The sequence below is a fragment of the Monodelphis domestica genome, chromosome 4 (assembly GCF_027887165.1).
Source record: "Monodelphis domestica isolate mMonDom1 chromosome 4, mMonDom1.pri, whole genome shotgun sequence".
NCBI classification, from domain to species: domain Eukaryota; kingdom Metazoa; phylum Chordata; class Mammalia; order Didelphimorphia; family Didelphidae; genus Monodelphis; species Monodelphis domestica.
The window spans coordinates 83,426,764-83,451,945 of record NC_077230.1 but is presented as its reverse complement, the minus strand read 5'-3'; the positions used below and the strand labels follow the sequence as shown (position 1 = coordinate 83,451,945).

Below are 25,182 nucleotides of genomic sequence, written 5' to 3'. Positions count from 1 at the left end.
CTTTCCCCCCTCTCTTAGGCTATGGGCTTATCTAATTTTCCTGAGCTATGTTAAGTGCCCTGCCTGCCTGTCCGCCTGTCCTACTGGTCCCTGCTTTTTCTCACCGTCCCTGCTCCTTGCATTCTAATTCCAAACATGGTATCCATGTGGGGTCACTCCTATTTCCGTGGCCAGGAGATAGGCATTCCAAGTGAAACACGTGGGAATGCTCTCACTCTCTCTCCCCTTACTCTCCCTCCTGTGAAGCAGTGAACAGCCTGAGCCTGGCTTCCTTCAATAACCTGGAGAAATCTCAGACACGGGCCATAATTTTTTTTTTTTCTGATGCAAATTTCTTGGGTTTTTCTTTTCTTCCAATTCGAGCAGTTGGGTGGCGTCGCCAGGGGCTTGTAGCCAGAGATCCCCCAGGGCCACAGTGGGAAGGGCCGGCACAAAGTGCCAAGGAGAAAAAAGCCCCCTTATCTCCCAGGCTTGGGAAGCTGCTGTGCCTTTAACTCCCAAACTGGGCTGACATTTTCCCCCCGAAGAAGGCAGTCAGAGGTGGACCAGCCAGTTGCCAGGAGGTGAGAAAGTTCTTAGAGGCCGATTCCTTTATTTTCTGGATCTCCCATGTCGGGGCGGTTTTAAAGTCAAGTACTCAGAGAGCAGAGCCCTCTGAAAGATGGGTCCCAACACCACGATCTCGGACCAGTTCCTTTGGCAGGCGCCCCTCTGTGAACGCTGGAGGCAGGATTTGGAAGGGGCGCTTTATCACCTGGCCAATTGCTTCTTACTGCTGGGCTTCATGGCGGGAAGTGGTGTCTATGGCTGTTTCTATCTCTTCAGTTTCCTAGCGACTGGCTTCTTGTGCTATGCACTCTGGGGCTGGTTTTTCGCCTGCGGGCTGGACATCTTCGTCTGGAGTTTCCTACTGGCCATTGTCTGCCTGACCCAGCTGGCTCACTTGGTGTACCAACTGCGGAAGGACATCTTCCTGGAAGAGTTCGACCACCTGTACAAGACCCTGTACATGCCCTTACAGGTACCCCGGCAGACGTACAAAGAAATTGTCCATTGCTGTGAGGGTCGAGTGTTGGCTTTAGCCACGGAGCAGACGTATGCTGTGGAAGGGGAGACACCTATCAACCGCCTTTCCCTGTTGCTTGAAGGCAGGCAAGTCTCCTTTTTCTTTAACAAAATGTTTTTTATTTTGGAATATTTTTCCATTCTCTCCGTCCTCTCTTTCCTCCCCCCTCCCAGAGCTGATAAGTCTCCTTTTCCAACCTGTTCCCTTTCCTTGAAGGGACTTCAGAACCTCTCCCGCGAAGGGCAGGTAGTGGCATCTGGAATCATAGAACATTGTATTTGGAGGCAGAGGTTTTGGCTTTGCTATTTACCGGCGGTGTGACCGTGAAAGATTTAGTGATATGTGAGAAACACAATAGGCAAATGCCTACTATGTTCCATGTACTCTGCTGCTATGTTCTTGGGCTATAAGAACAAGAATGAATCTCTTATCTTCAAAGATTTTATATGAAATGATATGACGATGATAGTTGTGTTGTTGTTCAGTTATTTCAATCACTTCCTACTCTTCAGGACCCTATTTGGGTTTTTTGGCAAAGGTACTGAAGTGGCTTACCATTTTCTTTTCCAGCTCAGTTTACAAATGAGGAAACTGAGGTAAACAAGATTAAGTGACTTGTCCAGGGTCATCCCTGTGTCTGAAGTCATATTGAACTCAGGAAGATGAGTCTTCCTGACTTGAGACCCCTTTATTATTTCTGTACCCAAGGAAATAATAATTAAATAGTGATTAAGGAGCCAATTTTGGAGGGGGGACATAAGATGAGAGGCATGAAAGGATGGAGATGGTAAGCTCTAGGAAGGAAAGGGAAGGGTTAGGGTTGAGGGCACAAACCAAAGGCTTATCTTTGGCAAAGCTACCTCTTCCTCAGAGAATGGAGCAAAGATGGAGAGGATAAGTAAATATGCAGAGAGGTTCCAAAGTTCCAAGAGGTTCCAAATGGGGAAAGCTAAAGGAGTTCATGAAGTTAAGAAAACAAATTGCCTGTATATTCTTTCTTTCTTTTTAAAATGTATTTATTTGTTTGTTACATTAAAACATTCAGGTAACTTCCTCCCTTCCTCCCTTCCCTCCTCCACACTAGAGAAAGCATCATTTGACAAAAAGATATGACAGTATAATAGTAACAATATTGTGGAATGATCAATTGTGGTAGACTTAGCTAATCACAGCAATACAATGATCCAGGACAATTCTGAGGGACTTATGAAAAGAATGCTATCCATATCTAGAGAAAGAACTGTTGGAGTCGGAATGCAGATGAAAGCATCTGATTTTTTATATGTTTATTTGGATTTTTATTTGGGGGGTTGGGTTTTATATGAGTACTCTTACAAAAATGAACAATATGCAAACATGTTTAGCATGATAATACATGTATAACCCTGATTGAATTGCTTGCCAGTTCTGGGAAAGAAGAGGGAAGTGAAGGAGGCAGGCAATTTGGATCATACAACTTCAGAAAACTTATACAGAAATTTGTTATTACATGTATTGATAAAACAAAATATCTCTACTAAAGAAAGATATATGTATGTGTATAATAATACTATATCTTGTTTGTTTGTAATTATCAGTTCTTTCTCTAGAGGCAAACTTAAACAACACCTGTTGCTGTGTATAATGTTTTCTTGGTTCTATTCATTTCACTCTTTAAAATTTCATGTAGATCTTTCCATTTTTTTTTAATTAACCTGCTCAGTCATTTCTTATAGTGCAGTAGAATTCCATCATAATTATATGACACATTTTATTCAGCCATCCCCCAAATTGATGGATATTCCTTTACTTTCCAGTTCTTTGCCAGCACAAAGAGAGCTGCTAGAAATATTTTAGAACATATGGGTTCTTTTCCTTTTTCCCTGATCACCTTCAGAAATAAACAAGAGCGGTATTGTTGAGCCAAAAAGTATACTCAGTTGTATAGCCCCTTTGGCCATAATTGCAACTGAAATGGTTGGATCTGTCCACAATTATTTCTTAGCAGAAGAAGAGAGGACGTCATCAGATGAGAAACAAGAGTGTGGGAGTTGGGGTGAGCTTGCAAGGAGAAAGGGGAAGTTTTACAGAAGCTGTTTTGGGGAGGAGAGTGCGTCAATCAGGAAACAATGAAAGTTTTGCTAAGCAGAAGTAAGGGTTGAGTTGCCATAAATTTGTAGTGTTCCCACTCAATGCAGTGGACCACTTCTCCCATTGTTTAGCATCCTAGAGGCAGAAGCAGTAAAGGCAGAGGTGGGGGTGGCCTCTGGGTGAAGACTGGCTGGATATGAATAGAATTAGGATAAAGGGGCAAGGTACTCAGGTGAGATAGACCATGTACATTTTAGTTAAGAAAACAAATAATAATAGTAACATCAATTGTAACAAAATAAGAGCAATAACAATGGATTTGAAAGTCAGTAGGGCATAGAGAATAGAGAACTGGCTTTGGATTCCGGAAAAGCTAAATTTAAGTTTCACTTTTGACATATATTATCTGGGTGATCATGGACAAGTCATTTAATTTCTTAGTGCCTCAAGCGACTCCCTAAAACTTTAAATTGTCAAACAATTTCAGATCTGCATTGGAAGAGGGATTTCTAGAGGGAAAAGACAAAGGCAGAGGAGTGTGAGGAAGCATTACAGCCCAGCACTCTTCCTCCTCCCACTCCCAGCAACTATTCCATAAAAATCTAGGAAGGGCACTGGCCAAGCAGTGGTCTGAAAGTCCAAGGAGAAAATACAGTAGAGAGGGTTTACTCCCCAGGAGCTCCCTAAATCAACAAAATAACTACTATTTCTACTACTACTGCAGCCTAATCTGCAGATAGTACTCTAAGCTTTCCAAGATCTTTTACATGTTATCCAATTTTTTTTTTTGCTGAAATCATAGCTCTGGACTTTCCCTTCTACAAAATTTTCCTTCTCCAAACTTTTTCCTTATGAAGTACTTTGCCTTTGTTGTAGATTTAGATTTATTTTCCCCCTGACTACTCTGATTTTGCGGGAATCTTAGCCTTGCAGCATCCTTATCTTCCTTTCCCCCTTTAGCTTAAAGCTTTCCCTGATCTCCCTAGTCAATAATGCTCTTTCTCTCCTCTATCTCTCTGTATTTACATGTTGTATCTTTCCAGGGGACTATAAATGTCTAGAGGCCAGAGACTATCCCTTTTTTTTTTGTCTTTGTATCCTCAGTACCTAGTTTAAGGCCTTACACATATTAGGTGCTTAAACAATGTTTGTTGACTTGAACTACTATTTATTAGCTGTGTGACTCTGGGAAAGTCCTTCAGCCTCTCTTTCCTCATCAGCAAAATGAAGGAAGGGGTTGGACTAGATGGCTTCTGAGGTCCTTCCCAGCTGCAAATCCATAAACCTATGAACTGCTTGATATTCAAGAGAAGAAGATTCATGATATTCATCATTGTTCCACTAAGAGTTTCATAAAAATACATAGCTCATTAAATGGTAGACCTTTAAGCAAACTGGTTAGAAATGGTTTTTTGTCAAGATCAATCACAACAAAAATCCCATGATCAGTTTAGAGGTGGAAAACTGTGTAGTCTTTTATCAAACTGCATGATTAAGCCATTTCACAGCTAGATGGGACTATCCATCATCACTTAACATTTAGTGATCATACACTGATATGTATGATCTGATACATACCTGTCTGATATGTCTGATATCAGCACTAACGTGGGATAAAGGATCTAATAAAATTGTTTGGTTGGACCTAGACAGGCATAGAACAACACAGGGTGGAGATGGGCAGATTGGACCAGACTTTTATTTTCACTGGTGTAGGAAAAAGATGTCAAATGCATGGTCCACAGCCCCTACAGGGCTCCCAGAACTCCCAGATACTGTCCAAATCAAATGAAAATGTAATTGGGAAATACTTAACAACATAAATAAAAATCCACTAAAACATAATAATATTATGTGTTACAACTGAGTTAATATGTGGCCCACAGTGATTGCACGATTTAGTGGTCCCCATTTCTATGTGAGTTTAACACTATTGGCATAGAAAATTCCCTTGTGACAGTGCAGATCAGTGATTATTCTGTAATTTATGATCTGAGAAAATTGCCTGGCAGAATGAAAGGTTAATTTCTGGGTCTCACAGCCAGCTTGGGTAGAGGTAGGATTTGAACCCACATCTTCCTAAGATTGGGTCCTGATTTACTATACTACAGTGCCTAGAGCACTGTACAACCTTTTTAAAAAACAAAATCTCTTACTTTCTGTCTTAGGAGAAATTCTAAGAAAAAAGGGCAAAAGCTAGGCAAATGGGGTTAAGTGACTTGTCTAGGGTCATGCAGGTAGGGAATGTCTGAGGCCAGTTTTGAACCCAGGTCCTCTTGATTCCAGGCTGGTGCTCTATGCATTGTGCCACCTAGCTGCCCCCATGACCAACTTATAAATTACTTTCTTTATAACCATCTGATGAAGTAGGTAATCAAAAAATAATCCCTATTGTGCAGTTGAGGCATCTAGATTTAGTGAGATTAAGTGATTTTCAGTGACTTGTAGGTGTCACATGGATATAGTTCCAGGTGTGAAAGCAAGAAGATTTCTCTTCCTGAGTTCAAATCTAGTTTGCTAGCTGTGTTACTCTGAGCAAGTCAGTTAATCCTGTTTGCCTCAGTTTTCCCATCTGTAAAAAACTGGAGAAGGAAATGGCAAACCACTCCAGTATCTTTGCCAAGAAAACCCCAAATGAGTTCACAGAGAGTTGGACACAACTGAAAAATGACTAAACAATAAAAAGTGACCTCCAGGGGTCACATAGCTAGTAAGTAGGTAACCCAAGTCTCTTTGAACTAAGTCGGGGTTCTTTCCCCCATAATTTTCTACCACCCTAACAGTCCCTTGAACTCACCAAATAACTTTCTAGGGAGAGAGGACACTTCCCAATGTATTTGTAAATCAGTTGTTTGGAGCTTTTTACCAATGCAAAAAAAATTTGAACAATTATAGTTAAGTTCCCAGACCAATGTGCAAAAGCTACAAAAAAACAAACAAAAATACAATGGTGCAGTGGAAAGTGTTGAGCCTAGAGACCCAGGATTTGAGTTTGAATCCTTTCTAGGTCTCAGTTTCCCTATCTGTAAAATGAGACTTTCTCCTTTGGATCTTTTATTCCAGGCATTTTAATATTAGTGTTCTTCCCTCTTTATCTAAATCCCTGAGCTAGAAAAAAAAAATCCTGCTTTCTTTTGCTCTCAGCCATAGTTAGAGGGAAAGAATCCCATCCCTCATGCTTATTTGGTGAAACTACCTCAAACTTTGAAGTCATTCCCTCTTTTTATAAAAATTTTCTACTTTGGGTTTCCCCCCCACCATGACTCTTATTGGGTAATGTTGAAGTGTTTTTTTTTCCCCTTAGCATATTAGACACCATTAACATTTTTTAAACTTGAATATTTGATTTGAAAAAATGAATCATAGAGGAAGCCAAGTAAATTTCCCTTTTTTGAGGCCACAAGGTCATTTCCATGAGTGAAAAATGTATTTGGTCCTAACTCATGAAATCAATGGGCTACTAAGTCATAGAGAGATGAGTCACTGGAGTGAAGAACCTACCCTGAAGAAATTACAGAGATGACGAACTAATGAAGTATTAAATAGGGTATTGTGGCTTTCCGTGACTAGAACAAGGGAATAATTGGACTCATCATCCCTTTGAGAATAGAAGTACAAATTTGTATTTTATGTGATGTCTTATGTTATACTGTTTATGTATGTATCTGAATATCTGTATTTTATTAGATAATTGTATTAATGTGCAGAGCTAATACTAAGGAGGGAAAACTGAGAATTCACAGCAGAGCACCAAAATTTGGGGGATGCTGACAGTACTTGAAATAACTGAGCTTTTACCCAATTATTAAGAATAATCAGTTTAAATAGAAGCCATCAGGTAGTTGGCATCCCTAAACCCTGGCCCACACTCCAGATAAACAGTTCTGCATCTTTCCTTCATGCTTATCTTGGACGTGCTTGTTCTGGGAGCAAAAGTGTCCAATTATAGTTCAGTTCACATTTAATAAGACAAGCTAGGTGGCACAGGAAATAGAACCCTGGAACTGGAGTCAGGAAGACCTGAGTTAAAATCTGGCCTCAGATACTAGCAGAGCGACCCTGGGCAAGTCACTTAACCCTATTTGCCTCAGTTTGCTCATCTGTAAAATGATCCAGAGAAGGAAATGGCAAACTACTCCACTATCTTTGCCAAGAAAACTCCAATGGGATCATGAAATATTGGACATGACTGGAAAATGACTGAACTGAACTCACATGAAATATAAGGTATCATTAATAAAGCGAATCAATCTTTGAGGTATTTGGGGGTCTGTTCCCACTCCTAAAGGAGATGGAGAAGGAGCCAATACAGAGTTATTAGCAAAGCTAAGGGAAAGGGATAGAGTAGGGTGAAACTCACCCTGCTGGACTGCAGATCTAAAATTCAAAATCTGACCTGAAGGTCATTTTTATCTCTCCTTTCCCTCCTGCCCCCTTTGCTTCCTCACATCTCCCTGTCTCTGTCCTCATCTCCATGGCTTTCTAATCAGCCCATCTTTACATGTACATGTACCTGTTCAAACCTGCTAAAGCCCATTTTCACCTCTCCCTTCCTCCCTGGTTCCTTCATATTCTACCAATTCCAGGATTATTCGCCCTGCAACAATTCATTTTCTTGACTCTAACAAACCCTCTTTGTGAAAATAAATAAATAAATAAATAAAAAGCCCAAACATGCATTTGAAGGCTTTATGCTATTGCTAATTATCTCCAGGAATAATCAAGTGGATTCTTTTTTTTAAACCAGTTACATGTAATAACGAATTTCCACACAAGTTTTCTTAAGTTATATGATTGAACTTATCTCCCTTCCTCCCTTTCCTTCCCCCTGCCAGTGCCAGTAGGTGATTGAATCTGGGTTAAATGTGTATTATCACACAGAATGTATTTCCATATTATTCATTTTTGTAAGTGAGTAACCCTAAAATATATACCCAAATAAATTTGCATTCTGCCTCTAGCAGTTCTTTCTCTGGAGATGAATAGCTTTCATTTTCATAAGTCTCCCAGAATTGTCCTGGATCATCTTATTGCTGATAATATCAAAGTCTCTCACATTTGATCATTCTACAATATTGCTGTTCCTGTCCTCCTGGGTCTGCTTATGTCACTCTGTTGCAGTCCATGTAGGTCTTTCCAGCTTTTTCTGAAATCATCCTGTTCATCATTCCTTACACAGCACTATAGTCAAATGGATTCTTTTACCCAATTAATATCACCAAGCAATAGATTTGGAGCTAAAAATGGCCTTACAGGCCATTTCATCTAACACCTTAAATCAATCAATCAACACAAGCAAGTACTTACTATGTGCCAGGCACCATCTTTCTAGTGATGCAGATGCACAATCTCAGCACCGTCTTCACTTTCCTTCTTCCCTCCACCAGGCGACAAGTCTCCTCAAAATTACCTCTGCAACACCTCTTACTTCCATCGCATTTTCTTCACTCTCAAGGCTTGTGCTCTAGCTCAGGTACTCATCACCTCTCCCCTGAATTATCATTTGTTCATTTTTTTTTTCAGTTGAGCTGAACTCTTCATGACAACATTTGGGGTTTTCTTGGCAAAGACATTGGAGTGGTTTGTCATTTCCTTCTCCCAAACCATTTTACAAATGAGGAAACTGAGGCAAGCAGGGTGAAGTGACTTGCCCAAGGTCACCCAGCTAGTAAATGTATGAGTAAATGTCTTCCTGACTCTAAGGCTTGTACTCCATCCACTGTGTCATGTAGCTGAATTATAAATTGTCACAATTATCTTACAAATTATGAGTAATCTTAAGAGCTTTCTATTTTTCCCTCCCCAATCCATCTTCCACACAGCTGCCAAAGTGATATTCCTAAATCACAGAGGTGAGACCATGTGGTCATGATCTTACTCAGTAAGTGGTTGCCTCTTGCCCCTGGGATCAAATACCAACTCCTCCATTTGGCATTTAAAGTCTTTTGCAGCCTGGCTCCAAACTCCCAGTCTAGTCTCTAGATATTACTCCTCTTCCTATACTCTTTAGTCTAGCCAAGCTGGCCTTCTTGCCAGCTTCCACTTGAAGTTCCATTTCCCATCTCCATGTCTTTGCATAGGCTGTCTCCCCTTGCCTGAAATGCACTTAACTCTTTCCTTTGCCTATGAGAATCCTTAGTCTCCTTTAAAGCTCAATTCAAATGTCACCTCCTACACAGCAGCCTTTTCTGACTCACCAGCTCCTGGTGCCTCCCTATAACATAAAAATCCATTATTCTTTCCATATTTCATTCTTTTAGCAATTCAATTCATTTAATTCGACAACATTGAAAGGCTTCATTTTTTCAACAAATGAGTTACGGATACATAGCCTGAGCTCAGGGTTCTAATTGGCCCTAGTCACATAAACATTTACAGAAGGCAGCACAATTAGAAGGTTCATTTTTAAGCCTGGGTTGCAAAATCTGAGCAGTTGGTCATCAGTAGGAGGGGAAGTAGATCTAAATTTGTCATTTGTGTTGACTTGTAATATTGGTAGTTACCAAAAACAAAACAAAACAAAACAAAACAAAACAAAACATAACATAACCCCTCTCCACAATGGGGCCCCACTTAAAGCCTAAAAAGTAAAACTATGAGAAGGTTTTTTTAAATGTATGTCTACAGAGGTAGCATTTCTTTCAGTCTTGAATTTTTTTAAAGTGGTTCTGAGAAGGGGTTCAAATTCTGCTAAAGGGATCCATGACACAAAAGACTAAGAATCTTTGGTACGAGAGGAGACAACATGTATACATACATATAAATACACACAAAATGAACATAAGGTGATTTTTTTTTGAGGAGGTACAAAGAGCTGGATGGGTCAAGAAAGACTCTGAGCTTTGAAGAGGACTAAGGATTCTAAGAGGTAAAAGTAAAGAATAAATGTATTCAGGCATGGGGGCACCATGAATTCAAAAATATGGAGCTGAGAAATGGAATTTCGTGTGTAAACTATAGCAAATGGTCAGTTTGGCTGGACTAAAGGGTTTATGAAGAGGAGTAACATCTAGTAAGACTGGAAAGGTAAGGTTGGAGCCAGGTTGTCAAAGGCTTTGAAATGCTTTAAATGCCAAATGAAGGAGTTGATATTTGAACCTAGAAGCAAGAGGCAGCCAGTGGAATTTCCTGAGCAGGTTCATGATATCATGCACCTCTCTACTTTAAGAATATCATTTTGGCAGCTTTATAGAAGATTGATTGGAGAGGGCTAATACTGAGGGCAAAGAGACTAATTAGGAAGCTCATGATAATTTAGGGAAGAGGTAGTGAGTATCTGAACTAGAGTGCTGGCCATGTAACGGGAGAAAAGGGGAGGGAAGAGGCAGATACTTTAGGCTTGTCACCTGATTGTGTATGAGGAGAGAAGGAAAGAAAATGAAGAGCCAAACATGACTCTAAAATTGTGAATGCATGATTGGAATGATGGTGATACTCTTCACAGAAACAGATAAGTTAGGTTTGGGAGAGAGGAAAGATAATGAGTTCTATTTTGATCGTGGTGAGTTTTGGGTACCTACAACCTATTCAGCTCTAAATGTACAATAGGCACTTGGTGGTACAGGACTGGAGCTCAGGAGAGCAACTAGCCTTGTTTCTAGAGCTGGAACATCTGCATAAGGATTGTAATTAAATCCACATAGCTCATGATATCATAGAGAGACAGGATAGAGAGAAAAGAAAACCCGGGAGGTACATCCTTAGTTTAGGGTGAGATATAAATATTAATCTAGCAAAAGAAACTGAAGAGGAATGATCAGGTACTTTGTCAGTAAGCATGTTAAGTGTTTACAATGAAGAAAAGCCATTCCCCAAATAACAAATGGTTAAAGGGTATGAAAAGGCAATTTTCAGAAGAACAAATCACTCTATCTTAAGCTAGAAATGTTCTAAATGAAAAATGAAAAAAAAAACATGAAAAATATCAATCACTATTGATTAGAGAAATGCAAATTAAAACAATTCTGAGGTATCACCTCACATCTATCAAATTGACCAAGCTGACAGGAAAGGAAAATAACAAATGTTGGAAAAGATGTGGGAAAATTGGGACACTAAAGCACTATGGGAGGAACGGTGAAATGATCCAACCATTCTGAATAACAATTTAGAACTATGTCCAAAAGACCCTAAAACTATAAATACTCTGACCAGTAACCACCCCTGGGTCTGTATCCCAAAGAGATCAAAAGAAAATGGGAAAAGACCTATATGTACAAAAACATGTATAGCAGCTTTTTTTTTTGTAGTGGCAAAGAATTGTGGGGTAAGGAGGTCATTGGTCACTATTTCCAGGATAGAGGGGAGCAACAGCAGAAGGTTCACTCCAGCCTAACTGCTAATTGTATTGTCCTCAATACCCTACAGTTCAGGACTCCTGTAGGTTGCTCCTAGCCTACCAGATACCAAATCATCTACTTTCTCCTCTTTTTCACTTTTTTTGTGTGTGCTTTACTTTCTTGGCTTGGCTTCCACCTCTGTATCTTCTATACACTTTCTCCTAAGGTTAGAATCAAAGGTATTCTGGGTAGTTACCTTTCAGGAAAAGTATGGAATTTTCTTGGGGATTCTGGAAGGTGAACACCTGGGCCGTACGTACATCATTTTGAGGTGGACCCAGCTAGCTTGCTATTCAGTCCTAGGTCAGGGAGAGGAGAGGAGGCAGATAATGGGAGTCATCCAGGGCTGAGGTTTGGCAAGGCATGAGCAATGAGAAGATAAGGAAGCACCATGTTGAACTTCTCAACCATAGGGTCAGGACTGGATTGACTCCTCTGGAAGATCCCTGTTTAATATAGCTATGTATAACCCTGGAGCAGTGATGAGCAACCTTTTGAGCTGGGTGTGTCAAAATTCGCCAAAAAACTGAGCATAACTCGGGTGGTGTGTCACTTCGAGAAAAACAAAACAAAACAAAACATAATTTCATAATATTTATTGTTTAAATAACAAAAATGTATAATTGTAATATATAACTGTATTTAATAAACCCAAAACTAATTATTTAACTTATCTGCTTAGTGACTGGAGTCAGGAAGTTTTGTTCATCTTCAGTCAGTTTCTTTTGTTGGTCTTGATGTTATTTAACTTGTGTGGGGTGCTGTGAACTAAGATGAGTGAGGGGGAGGAGGAATTCTTTAACTAACCTGCCTATTAGTGACTTTTTTTGTTGTTGAATTTCATTGGCTAAATCTTCAATTGAAGGTTGGTATTTTGTACACTTCAAGCCCAAGCAAGCGCTACTAACTTCATCTGTCAGTCTGTTTCTTTTGTTGGTTTTGATATGATTTAACACTGAGAATAAGGTCTCACAAAAGTATGTAGAGGGAAAAATTGTGAGTAAAGCCATTGCTATATTTATTAGGGTGCTAAAAGTGTCTGGTAATGGATCTTCCACCTGCTCTGCCCCCACCCTGCCCCACTCCTCCCCAGCTGGCTGGTGGGGGCGGGGGGGTGTACTGTGAGAGCAGCACTGCCCCCTGCCAGCCTGCCTGTCCATGTAAACAAGCTCACGCTCCTTCCACTCATGCGCTCCTCATCTCCTGCTCCTGTGGTAGCCCCACGCACCCCAGATGCCTGATGTGCACCACCACCCCCGCCATTCCCCCACCCATGCATCCAGAAAGTGGAGCAGCCCTCCCTCTGGGCTGGGCCAGGGCTTGCAGCTCCCCAGGCCCTGAGGCACACTGAGCCCACCCTCAATTTTTTTTAAACCCTTACCTTCCATTTTAGAGTCAAAACTGTGTATTGGTCCTGAGGCAGAAGAGCGGTAAGGGCTCAGCACTGGAGATTAAGTGATTTGCCCAGGGTCCCACAGCCAGAAAGTGTCAGAAGCTAGATTTGAACCCAGGTCTTCCTGATACCTACCCCTCCTCTTTCTTAAATTCATGTATAAGATGAGGACAACAATACTTGTAGTGCTTCCTCAGAACTGAGATAACTATGCAGAGTACTTTGCAAACTTTAAGGCATTAAAAAAAGGTCATTTATTATGTGTTTTCCCTTTCCTGTGCAGTTTTTATGATGAAGCTGAAATTTAAGTGATGTGCTCCAAATTGCACAAGTGGGACTAGAATCTGGATTTCTTAATCCCTGTGTTCTCTCCATTCTTCAGGATTCGTGTGAGCCAGGATGGGCAGTTTCTGCATTATGTCTTCCCCTACCAGTTCATGGACTCCCCAGAGTGGGAATCATTGCAACCATCGGAGGAAGGGATATTCCAGGTAATTAGGAGGCCCACTGGGATGGTTGCTACAGAATAATTTAAAATAATCTCTAAATTGGTTGATTGATTGTTTGAATGAATGAAAAAAGCATTTGTTAAATATTTACTAAAGAGACAGCAAGGGGTAGTGGATAAGGCATGAGTCTTGGAGGCATGAAGACCTGGGTTCCAATCCTGCCTTTAGACACTTGATATCTGTATGACCCTATTGAGGCTGAGATATGGCAGGCAGCTAGGTGGAACAGAAGCCCTGTAACAATCCTCACTTAACCTCTCTCAGCCTCAGTTTCTCCATCTCATAAAATGGGGATAATAATAGCACCTACCTCCAAGGGTCCTTGCAAGGACCAATGGGATAATATTTGTAAAATGCTTCGAGAATCTTAGATGCTGCCTACTCTAGGAAGCCTTTCTTGGCCCCTTCTTTCTACTCCAGTTTCTAGCCCTCTTCCACCATTACCTTGCATTGATTTTATTTTTGCTTTTTTTTTTAATCCTTACCTTCCATCTTAGAATTAATACTTGGTATTGGTGCCAAGACAGAGGAGCTGTAAGGGCTAGAAAATGGGGATTAAATGGCTTGTCCTGGATCACACAGCTGGGAAGTATCTGAGGTCAGTTATCAACCTAGGGCTCTCTATCCACTGAGCCACCTCTTTGCCCCCTTGCATTTATTTATTTATTTAGTCATTTAGTCATTCACTCATTTATTTATTATTTATTTGATCATTTGTTTATTTTTGTTTACCCTTGCATTTATTTTGTAGAGAACAAGGTTGCTGAACTTTTTCCCAGTTTGAGTGCCCAGAAGGCAAATTTATGATATCTGTCAGCCTCCCCAGATTACCCCAGTTGAGGGAGAAAGTGCTTGCTCTGAGCAGACCTGACAGAGGGGTGGGGCATGCAAAAAGTTCCTGGGGCACTGGAAAGAGGGGGAACAGAGCAGCCCTCCCCCACTTCAGTGCCTGCCTCCGCTTCACCCACAGTGGTTTAGAACATAAAGCCAAAGCCAAGATCCTGGAGTGGTCTGCCATTATCTTTTCCAGCAGACTAAAGCCCCCGGAGGTTGGGTGCCCAGCATCACGGAGCAGCTATCTGTTCTCTACAAAATAGAATGTAAGTTCCTTGAAGGCAAACAGGTGTGCGGTGATGAGAGCCTGTATCGGAGTAGTGACAGGATCAGGAAAGCTTGTATAGACCCTTTTGCAGGTTATTCCTCCCTCCCGTTAGAGTGTAGGCTCCTTGAGGGCAGGGACTGCCTTTGGCCCCTTTTTTGTATCTCCAATGCTTTTCGCGGTGCCTGACACATCGTAGTCACTTAGTAAATGTTTATCGGTTGGTGCGAGACCCTAGGTAAGTTAATGCAGCACCCACGATCTTCACCCAAAGTAATTTTCTATTCATCTGTCCATGGCACCGGGAAATCCTCGCCTAATGGTCCTCTCGTTGCGCCATCTGCCACCCCCAGGTCACCCTGACCGCCGAGACAGACTGTACTTACATTTCCTGGCCCCGGAAGACCCTCTACAACCTCTTGGCCAAAGAGCGCTACATCTCTCGCCTTTTTTCGGCCCTGCTTGGCTACGACATCTCGGAGAAGCTGTACGCCCTCAACGACAAGCTCTTTGCCAAGTTTGGCCTCCGCTTTGACATCCGCCTCCCCAGCCTGTATCACGTCCTGGGTCCTGCCTCTTCTTCCTCAGAGCCCGAAGCCGAGAAAGAGGCCGAGGAGAGTAAGGAACCGGCCCTTCCGCCTCACCCGGTATCCACCTCGACCGTCCAGAAAGCTCCCCCGGCCCCTGCTCCCTCGGGTCCCGCCCCTCCTGGCCCGGCCAGGGCGTCTCGTCTGGGCAGCGATGGCCTCGGTGAGGACTCTACCAGCCTTGTGTTGGAAGATTTTGCAGAGTTGCCAGGATCCTTTATGGATTATGGGAGTGAAGGGGAGTATATGAGATGAGGGAAGTTCTAAGATGGGCACAGCCATCTGGTTTGAGACCCCCGTGTAAGTACCTGCCACCCCAGGAAGGGGGCCCTGCTCGGCGTGCCCGCCTTTGCCGTGGCTGCTGCGCGGCTGTGCCAAGAGCTTAGCGTTCACTTGGCTTGCAAGGACCAGGCGCCAAGCATCTGAGAGGCGTTTCGCCTTAGCGATGCTCCGTCCTAACGGGCTCCGCAGTGAAGAGACTAACCCAGCTTTGCGTGCTCTTCCGTTTCTCTCAGAGTGTTTCCTAGGGGGTGAACAGTAGTTTTGTCTGCAGTCCAGAACAGATATATTGATGTATACGGGTGTAGTTATAGATACACGTATGTACATAGCCGATATAGTTGGCTATTCTGGATTGTGTAGTCTGCAGGTATGTGTGTAATTTATGGCATAGTAAATCTACACATCTATCTACATAGCCCTCCTTATAATATACTTGCCTAATTCCGTGTGTAGCGTGTATGTGCATGCAAATTATGTGATATCTGCATATATTTAAATGTATGCAACACACGTGTCCTATGTGTATAATGTGCATGCATATGATTTATGTGTGTAATATGTAGACATATATGTAGTTTATAGCATAGTAAATATATACATCTATCTCTACATAGACCTCCTTATAATATACTTGCCTTATCCCACATGTGTGTAATATATGTATAGGCATGTAAATTATAATATGATAGTGTTATAAGTATCTAAAGGCACATAACACGCGTGTTCTACATGTGTGTAATTTACATGTATATAATGTATGCGTGTAATGTGTATAAATATATGTAGTTTATAGTATAGTCAATATATACGTCTATATCTACATAGACATCCTTATAATATACTTGTCTTGGTCTATATGTGTGTAGTGTATATACATGTAAATTATAATGCAATCGTGTTATATGTGTATATTTGAATATACCCACACTACACCTGTGTACTCGATGTGTGTGATTTACATGTATGTAATGTGTGTGTGCATAAACAGGTGTAAATGTGTGTAATTTGTAACATGGTAAATCTACACCTCTATACCTACATATGCATACTTATACACTTGCCTTATTCAGACATGTATATGCATGTAAACTATAATGCAATGATGCTATCTGTATATACTTGAATATACCCACATTATACTTGTGTGCTCTACATGCGTTTACTTTACATGTATATAATTTATGTGTGTAATGTGTGTGTGTTTATGTATATAGTGTAGTAAATATCCTTAGATTATACGTGCCTTATTCTGTGTGTAATGTGGGTTTATGCATTATACTGCGATAGTGTTAAGTGTTCCAAAGAAGAAAGGAGGCGCCCCTGGGAGGGTGGCATCCTGGTTAGTTAGAGCGCGTCGGTGAGCTCTCCCGCTGTCGGGACGGAGCTGACGCTGCCCTCTGCCCCTGATCCCGGGAGATGGAGGCCCAGCTAAAACAGGAGTCTGTAAACCAACCGGGACACGCCTGGGGCAGAGTACTGGCGAGTTGCTGGGACTCGGCGCACCCCCGCACCCCTCCGTGGCCTTTCGTCACGTCGCCTGTCCGAGACAGTAACGGCTTCCGGTTCAGGCTTTGGCGTAACCCGAACCTATTAGAACCGCCTCTCCGGAGCCCCTCGCCCGCCCTTCTTCCCTTTGCTCTTGTACAGCTCTGACGGCTACTTACGAACAACAGTATTTATCTGGGGTGGGACAACAAGGGCGGTTAGGGGAGAGGCCAAACAGGAGATCCCCAGGCTAAAAGCACAGGCTCATGTTGCGTCCCTTCGGCTTTGGCCAATAGCCGGCCGGCCTGGGCGCCCCTCTGTCTTCTGGACTCCCCCACGCTGGCTACCCTGATCAATTCTTAAAGAAACAACAATTGTCTTTAGATGAAGCTGGCACAGAGGGAGACGGTCAGGCTTCAGGACTGACTCAGCCCCGCTTCAGGGTAAAACCGTGCAGGGCAGCTCAAGGTCCAGCCCACCCACACATCTGGAATGAGCTAAGAGTCAGGCTCCCCGTGGGCATTGGCTGTGATCAGGAAATCCTCAGCAAGTGGTGGGCTTTCAATCCTGAGGTGGGAATTGGAGCTGTTTCACTCCAGAGCTCAAAACTGAACTCCCTCAGAGCCTTCGTTGGTTCCCAGAAGTCCCTGCCCCCAACCATTCCAAGCGCCCTGTCTGTCCCGCCTGCTTCTCCAGCATTCCATTTCAACTCCGTGTAAAATCTTCCCTTTCATAAGACTATATTTAAATAAACACAATACACTTGTGTTCTATGTGTGTGTGGTTTACACATGTGTAACTTGCATGTATGTAGCACGTGCACACAAACATGCATATATTGTGTAGTTTGTCATGTAACCTATGCATATGCATGCTTGTGCATTTACCTTATTCTACATGTTGTAATATGTATGTGCATGCACATTATAATGTGATCGTGTTATAAGTATATACTTGAATATACACACAATACATGTGTTCTGTGTGCATATGATCTATGTGTATTTAAACATACATGTACATGTGTGGGTTGCATGTAATTTGTGATATGATGTAGTGTTACAAGTCTACTTATATAGTCACCCATAACTGTGCATTTGGTGTGTGCACAATGTATGCCTGTAACATGTGTATATACACCTTACACCTGCATGTAGTATACACATGTGTGTGCAGGTGTGTGTTGTATATATGTACGTGCATGTGTATAGACACATGTGTGTGATTTATAGTGGGGTTTAGTAGACAGAAATCAGATCTTGGAGCTGAGAAGATGGGAGTTACATCCTGTCTCTGCCTGGGACCCTCATCAAATCACTTAATCTCTGAGTTTTCTAGGTCACTGTTTAACACCCCATGCTGCAAAGAGTGTTCCTGTCCTGCACTGGTGGAGAGTTTCCTCCATTTCCTGTCCCTGTGTTTATGGGTTATGGGCTGGTTAACCACTTGAGCGGGCTGGCTGATGGCTCTCTTTGGTTTGCAAAGTTGTTTTTAACGTTAGATGCTACCATTAGGGCTGAGGTGAATTTCCTCTATGCTATGAGTTGAACAGAAAAAAGTGACATTAATTTTGAGCAGGCTGTCTTATTTGTTTAGCACCGGAAATATGCCAAAAGTCCCTTGGGTGTGAGGAGGGATGGAGGTGGATGGTCTCTATACTTGGAAAATACCCATCCCACAGAGGATCAACAATGCTGGGCTAGTTTACTGTCAAAGAGAGGGAGGAGGATCTGTTGGCCACTGTCCTTAGGAAGGAAGCAGGACACCACCATGACCAGAGCCTCCTGTTAGTGAATTAAGGTGTATCAGAAGATGGCATTCCCCTGAAAACTACGCATATCAAGGTGGCCCAGTTGCACTTCCTCAAAGGGATCTCATAAAGCCTGGGGCTGATCGTGGGATTTCCTCTCCCAGTAGGGGACAGTGCCCCAGAAGCTCCCGCTGAATGAATTCCAGACTTGCTGGCTTATTATCTCACAGTGATCTCTCAGGAGGCTTTAATACTTCCCCAAGGGACTCTACCTAGTCACAGCCAGACCTTGCATGGGTCTTCCTTAGGAAAATCCCATTGTACATCTCCCAGAAAACACTTTTGAGTGAACAGTGCAGAGTCATAGAATGCTCCAACCAGAAGAGACTTTGATGACAACCCAATCCAACCCTCTCATATTAGTAATGAGGAAACTGAGGGCTGGTAAAATTGGGTCACAGTCACACAGAACTCCTCTTTGCCTATTGCTAGGAGTATTCTGGTGCAATTTTAACAATTGTCAAGATGTGGGGAGAGCTGGAGGGGAGGAGATGTCCTTCAGGAAGCAAGACGTACTTTTGAGTTTAATCTGCATCACTAACATTTTCCATCATTTTCTTAAATCTAGACAATGAACAAAACAATAAATTAAGCTGTGATTTGTAGCATTTGACAATTTCTAAGGTGTAAATACACTGAAAATTTAATAATCAGTTCTTTTGAGCTGTCACATCCTGCCCAGCACACTGGTATCTATTACCTTATCTAAACAAATCTTTCTATTTAGATCTCAAGATCCTCCAGTATCTAGATCCATCCTGCCCCTTGAACCTCATTTCCCATTAATTCCCACCACACATCCTCAATCCTGGTCAGGCTAGCTCAAAGTCACTTTCACTTCTGGACTTTCACTCTCTAAATTTTCTTCACTAGGAATATTTTCCTTTCTAGTTATAAAAATGCTATCCATAAATTTCTCTGCTCAAAAAGGGGATCAGTGAGTGATGTTTCTCTAGATTCATGGCTTCAAAGTAAGATAGGGTTATACTATGCTACAGAGATTAATGAACGATTGCACATTTTAGGAGATAAATTACCTAAATAATAATCATCACACCTGTTAATTATTGTAGAACGAGCTGGAGAGTTGTGGAGGAGAGGTTGAGTAAGAAAGGGGGAAAGAACGTTGGGTTTGGAGCCATTTGGAGTCTCAGTCTTTCTACTTATTAGCTGTGTGACCTCTACAAATTACCTCACCTCTCTGGCTCATTGGCAAAATGAGGGCTTGGATTAGATGATCTTCAAAGTTCCTTAAAGTTTGAGAACTATAATTTGATTTTGTAGATATAAAATGTATATCTCAAAAGCAGTAGGTATCAGCAGAGAGAGATATGTAAGAGGTTTGGTTCAGTAGCAAATCCTGAAGCCTGTTGCCACTTTGTTGAGCACCTTAGATCCACCCTGATGCTTTCTTTCCCTTCCTTTCTTCCATTCTGTTCATGTTCAGCTTTTCTTATTGTTCTTGTCTAGCCTCCTTCTACAGTGACCATGTTGGCCTACTTTACATTCTACAAAAATAACAACATGGAAAGATTGCTGAATTAGGAGTCAGTAGAAGCAGGCACAAAACCTGGCTCTTACAACTGTATGAATTTCACTGAGTCACTTTTCTTCTTCTTCTGCTTCTTCTTTCTTCTTCTTCTTCTTCTTCTTCTTCTTCTTCTTCTTCTTCTTCTTCTTCTTCTTCTTCTTCTTCTTCTTCTTCTTCTTCTTCTTCTTCTTCTTCTTCTTCTTCTTCTGCTTCTTCTGCTTCTTCTTCTGCTTCTTCTGCTTCTTCTTTCTTCTTCTTCTTCTTCTTCTTCTTCTTCTTCTTCTTCTTCTTCTTCTTCTTCTTCTTCTTCTTCTTCTTCTTCTGCTTCTTCTGCTTCTTCTGCTTCTGCTTCTTCTTCTTCTTCTGCTTCTGCTTCTTCTTCTTCTGCTTCTTCTTCTTCTTCTTCTTCTTCTTCTGCTTCTGCTTCTGCTTCTTCTTCTTCTTCTTCTTCTTCTTCTTCTTCTTCTTCTTCTTCTGCTTCTTCTTCTTCTTCTTCTTCTTCTTCTTCTTCTTCTTCTTCTTCTTCTTCTTCTTCTTCTTCTTCTTCTTCTTCCTCCTCCTCCTCCTCTTCCTCCCCCCTCCTCCCCCTCCACTTCCTCCTCCTCCACCACCCACCTCCTCCTCCTCCTTCTTCCTTCTTCTGCAAACCTCTTTTGGCCTTATTTTTTTCTTCTTGAGTATAAGGGCACCAGATTGGGTAGTCCCTCAAGACCTCTTCAGACCTAAAATTCATTCATCCCTTTAAAGTGTTCAGCAAAGAGGCCTCTGGGTGTTGGATAGGATGTTGAAATTAGAGGAACTTACTCACTGTGTCATCCTGGGCAAGTCATTTAAACTCTCAGTTTCCTCACCTGTAAAATGGTCATAATAATAGAACTCATCTCACAGAGATGTTGTGAGGATCAAATGATATAATATGTACAGTGTTTTGTAAATCATAAAGTACTAAACACATGCTATTAATTATTCAAAGTCTTATTATTAAATACTTAAATTTTTATTTATAAAACAAATTCTAAATTATAACTTTTATACATAATAGACAAATATTATATAAATATTATCAAGCCACAATAAAATTATTTAATAATTAACTAATTTATTTATAATAACATATATTGATAATTACAAAATAATAAATATTTAATAAATAGCATATTAAATAAAATTACTAAAACTTTAAACTACTAAATACATGTTATTAATAAAACTATTATAATTGTTTCAATTTTATAAAAGAATAATTAGGTGACATCCTTGTTTCTTACAATGATTCATTCAGTGGCTGAGCTTGGGCTACTATGGGGTTTTTCTCCAATATGAAATGGTGTTCTTCATGTCACTAAATAAGATCTAGTGACCTTGGAATGTCACACTCCCCTGGTGGCTGGAATTCCCGATCATCCTGCACCTGTTAGTATCACTTTACAGTTGATTCAAACTTAGGAGTCCTTAGAACTCCATGACATCTACTAAAGTTTTTTTTAAAAAGCATCAAAGCATCCTGCCCTGTCACCAATATTGTCTTTATCCAGAGTTTTGTGTGTTCATCTTTTCCTACAACTTAAGAGGAGGAAGCAGTAACCAAAATCTAGCACACATCACTCTGGGGACATAATCTTCTATGTGATGTGCATTTTGTATCTACAAAACAAAATTAGATACTTGAAGGGACTTCAGAGTTCATGTTGTCCTATGCCTTCATGTTACAGATAGAGAAACTGAGACCAGATAGGAAGTTGCTAATAGTATTTCCAGCAACTTTATTTGTGTTTTGAATCTTTTCTGTTAGCACACAAATATGAGAAAGCCAATGCAAGTCAGCACCCATGAGAGGGAGACCAAAAGAGCCTAAAACCTCAATAAGACTTGCAAAATTAAATCACCATATATATTGATCCTCTGTGACCTTAATACAAAGTTGGAGATAGAGGATGGCTAGTAAAAATACATGCATACATATATAATGTGTAACTGTGTGTATACATGTGTATACACACACAAATATAGTTTAAGGGTAAAAAACAAAATTGGTCAAATACTTATAATATTTTTGACAATAAAAGAAACAAAATATCTTTGAAAATAATATCATAAATAATGAAATTGATTCTATTTTAAAAGAGGAGAAATGACTGGTTACTGATGAAATTATTTCCAAATCAGTTGTCTATACATAATTAGACCACTAACTAGAGCAACAATTTTAAAATACCAAATTGAAAAAAAAGAATAAAAATAAGAAATTATGGTGTCTAGACACGGTAACTAAAATCTGGAAATGGAAAATGGATAAAGGAACAGACATCTACATAGATTATTACTATTTCTTTAAAAAACTGTAACATAAAATTGTCCCCAAAGTGTGGATAACAAAAGAGCCTGGAAATTGCCTTGGTCACAAAAATTTATCTAATAAGCAGAGAAATATAGTAGACAAGGGCAACATTGGTTTAGAGTATAAACTTATTTGTGAAATCTTACATAAGAGGATGATGGAAAGATATGAGTAATATCATCTTATAAATCTCAGAAAAACAAGAAAGAGAAAAATGTGTTTATAGAAAGTTTGGCATGGGACCCAATGAAGCCAGATAATCCTAAGAGCATTTAAAGATGCAAGTGGATGAACAATAAATAGACAAAAAAAAATAGAGAAGAAAATATCCGTGATGACATCCATGACAAGCTCTTCTCCATCAATGACAGTAAAACCAACACATTTATATTCTAATTTCATAGACCCTCATGTGTTGCTCAAAAAAAAAAGTAAAAAATGAGACTATAGAAAACAGAGATGGGAATAGTACCTTGATCATAGACGAAGTTCATGCTGGATTAACATAATTTTGAGGACATTTGAGAGATCAAGTCTCCAAATAACCCAGAGTTTACTATACAGCCCAAATATCTGTTTCTGAATAGGATAGGGAAAAAAAATCTGAATACCACCAACTAGGTTTTGAAATTGCTTCTTTTAGTTATAGTTCTATGAACTATTTTGCTAGCTAAAAACATTATATCTTGACTGTTACAATGTGGGCAACTGAGGTAGAAAACAGAAGGGTAGATAGAGTATATACAAAATCTAGCAAATTCTCCAGTTGGAGCTCGCTTAACTATTGGCAATTACAGTTCTGATTTTTTTTTTCTTTTCTCTCTTTCTAGCTTCTGGAAGTCCTCTTAGGAGTCAACCTCATGTTAAAGCCAAATGCTCAAAGGGACAGGCCCCTTTGGCTCCAACACATACCCCTGAACTTTAGGGATCAATGGTTCTTGTGACGACCAGCCCCACTGACTACACAAGCTTATTTTCACAAGGAGGCCACTCACAAACTTGACCTCCTGACTTTTCATGCACCGGGTTACTCACTGCACTTTGCCTTTGAGACACACAAGACTCCTGCACCTGTGTGACTTCACAGTGATCTTGATGTGCGCCATTTTGTATTCTTCCCACTCCTTCCCTCTGGGTCATTGAATTAAAATGCCTAGAAAGTACCATGTGATTAAGCTGTCAACAAAGTCTTTTTTGATTCATGTTTCTTTTTCATGTAGTGACCACAGTTGTGGGTTTGCTGTCTAAAGTTGTGGAAATCGCTTGACCTTTTTGGGCCAATCAATAAAATAGGAGGATTGGACCAGTTTGTTCTCAAGACCTCTGTAAGTTCTAACCTGTGATGGTTTTTTGGTTTAGAGAGGGAAAGAAAAAGAAGAAAGAACCTATGAACACCTCTTAAGTAGAGGCAGCTAGTTGGTTCTGTGGATTATCCTCTGGGCCTGGAGTCTAAAAGACTAAAAGTCATGTACTAGTGGTGTGACCCTAGGTAAGTCATGTAGCTTCTGTTTGCCTTAACCCATTGGAGAAGGAAACAGCAAACCACTCCAGTATCTTTGCCAAGAAAACCCCATATGGAATCACAAAGAGTCATACAGAACTGAATATCAACAACTCTATGTTGTACCCAGCACTGTGCGAAGGACTTTACAAATATTATTTAATTTTATCTTCACAACCTGGGGGGGTATTACTTTCTGCATTTTACAGTTGAGGAAACTGAGGCTGGCAGAGGTTAAATGATTTGGCCAGGATCATACAACTAGGAAATGTATGAAGCCAGATTCAAACTCATCTTCCTAATTCCAAGTCTTTCTACTATTTTAACTACCTCTAAAAGAAGATAGAAGAGAGGCAGCTAGGAGGCTCAATAGATTGAGAGTCAGACCTGGAAACAGGAAGTCCTAGGTTCAGAAATGGCCTCAGACCCTTCTTAGCTGTATGACCCTGGGCAAGTCACTTAATCCCAATTGCAACTCTTACCTCTCTTCTGACTTGGAACCTGTGGATTCTAAGAGAGAAGGTAAAGGTTTAAAAAAAGAGAGTAGAAGGAGAAAAGGACAGTATGCCATGAGGCTTCTATCAGTAAGGAAGCAGAACTGGAATAGTTAGAAGCTAAAGTGAGTATGGCTGTTGGGAGGAGAAAGTTAGAAACCTGATGGCTTCATATTTTAACCAGTTATTGTTGTTAACTGTTAAACTTAGTTTTCATGCTGCCAAAAGACTGAAAATCCTAACAGTGACTCCCTCTAAATTTCAGCACCCAGGGGGCAAGACCCATCTGTCTGGTCATAGTTTTAGGGTCAAGAGGCAGGTAGGGAAATTGGGGAGCTCTATTCTATAATGTCATAGATTTATATAATATTGCATATATGTAGTTAAGATTAAATTCTTCAATATATGGTCCAAAATACATATTCCAAATCTAGTCCAGTACTGGCTGTTTATTCACCTGTTCAATCGATATCTATTAAGCATCTCCTATATCCAAAATATTGTAGAAGCCACAAAGAATTACCTTTCAAGAAGCTATTAAAGGACCAAAAATAGGCAGAAATTACTTCAATATAAGACTAAATGGGATGAAACCTAAATTTGGTAGAAACAGAATATTATATAGCAGTTCAATTGAGGGAAAATTTATTTTCATGTGGTGTGATCAGGGAAGACTTC

The 25,182-nt window shown here is 40.7% G+C and overlaps 1 protein-coding gene across 1 annotated transcript; it reads left to right on the top strand.

Moving 5' to 3' along the window:
• Nucleotides 1-201: 201 nt before the first annotated feature.
• POPDC2 (popeye domain containing 2) lies at nt 202-23,812 on the top strand. The gene is made up of 4 exons (XM_007493736.3): nt 202-1,152; nt 13,251-13,359; nt 14,830-15,226; nt 23,340-23,812. Exons 1-4 carry the CDS (start codon nt 662-664, stop codon nt 23,432-23,434), a joined length of 1,092 nt encoding a protein of 363 aa, XP_007493798.2. The 5' UTR covers nt 202-661; the 3' UTR covers nt 23,435-23,812.
• Nucleotides 23,813-25,182: the final 1,370 nt, after the last annotated feature.

Coding starts and splice junctions, on each gene's coding strand:
- POPDC2 (XM_007493736.3), top strand. CDS start 662: ATGGGTCCCAACACCACGATCTCGGACCAGTTCCTTTGGCAGGCGCCC. Junction 1,153..13,250: donor TCCCTGTTGCTTGAAGGCAG/GCAAGTCTCCTT, acceptor TCCATTCTTCAG/GATTCGTGTGAGCCAGGATG. Junction 15,227..23,339: donor TCTGGGCAGCGATGGCCTCG/GTGAGGACTCTA, acceptor CTCTCTTTCTAG/CTTCTGGAAGTCCTCTTAGG.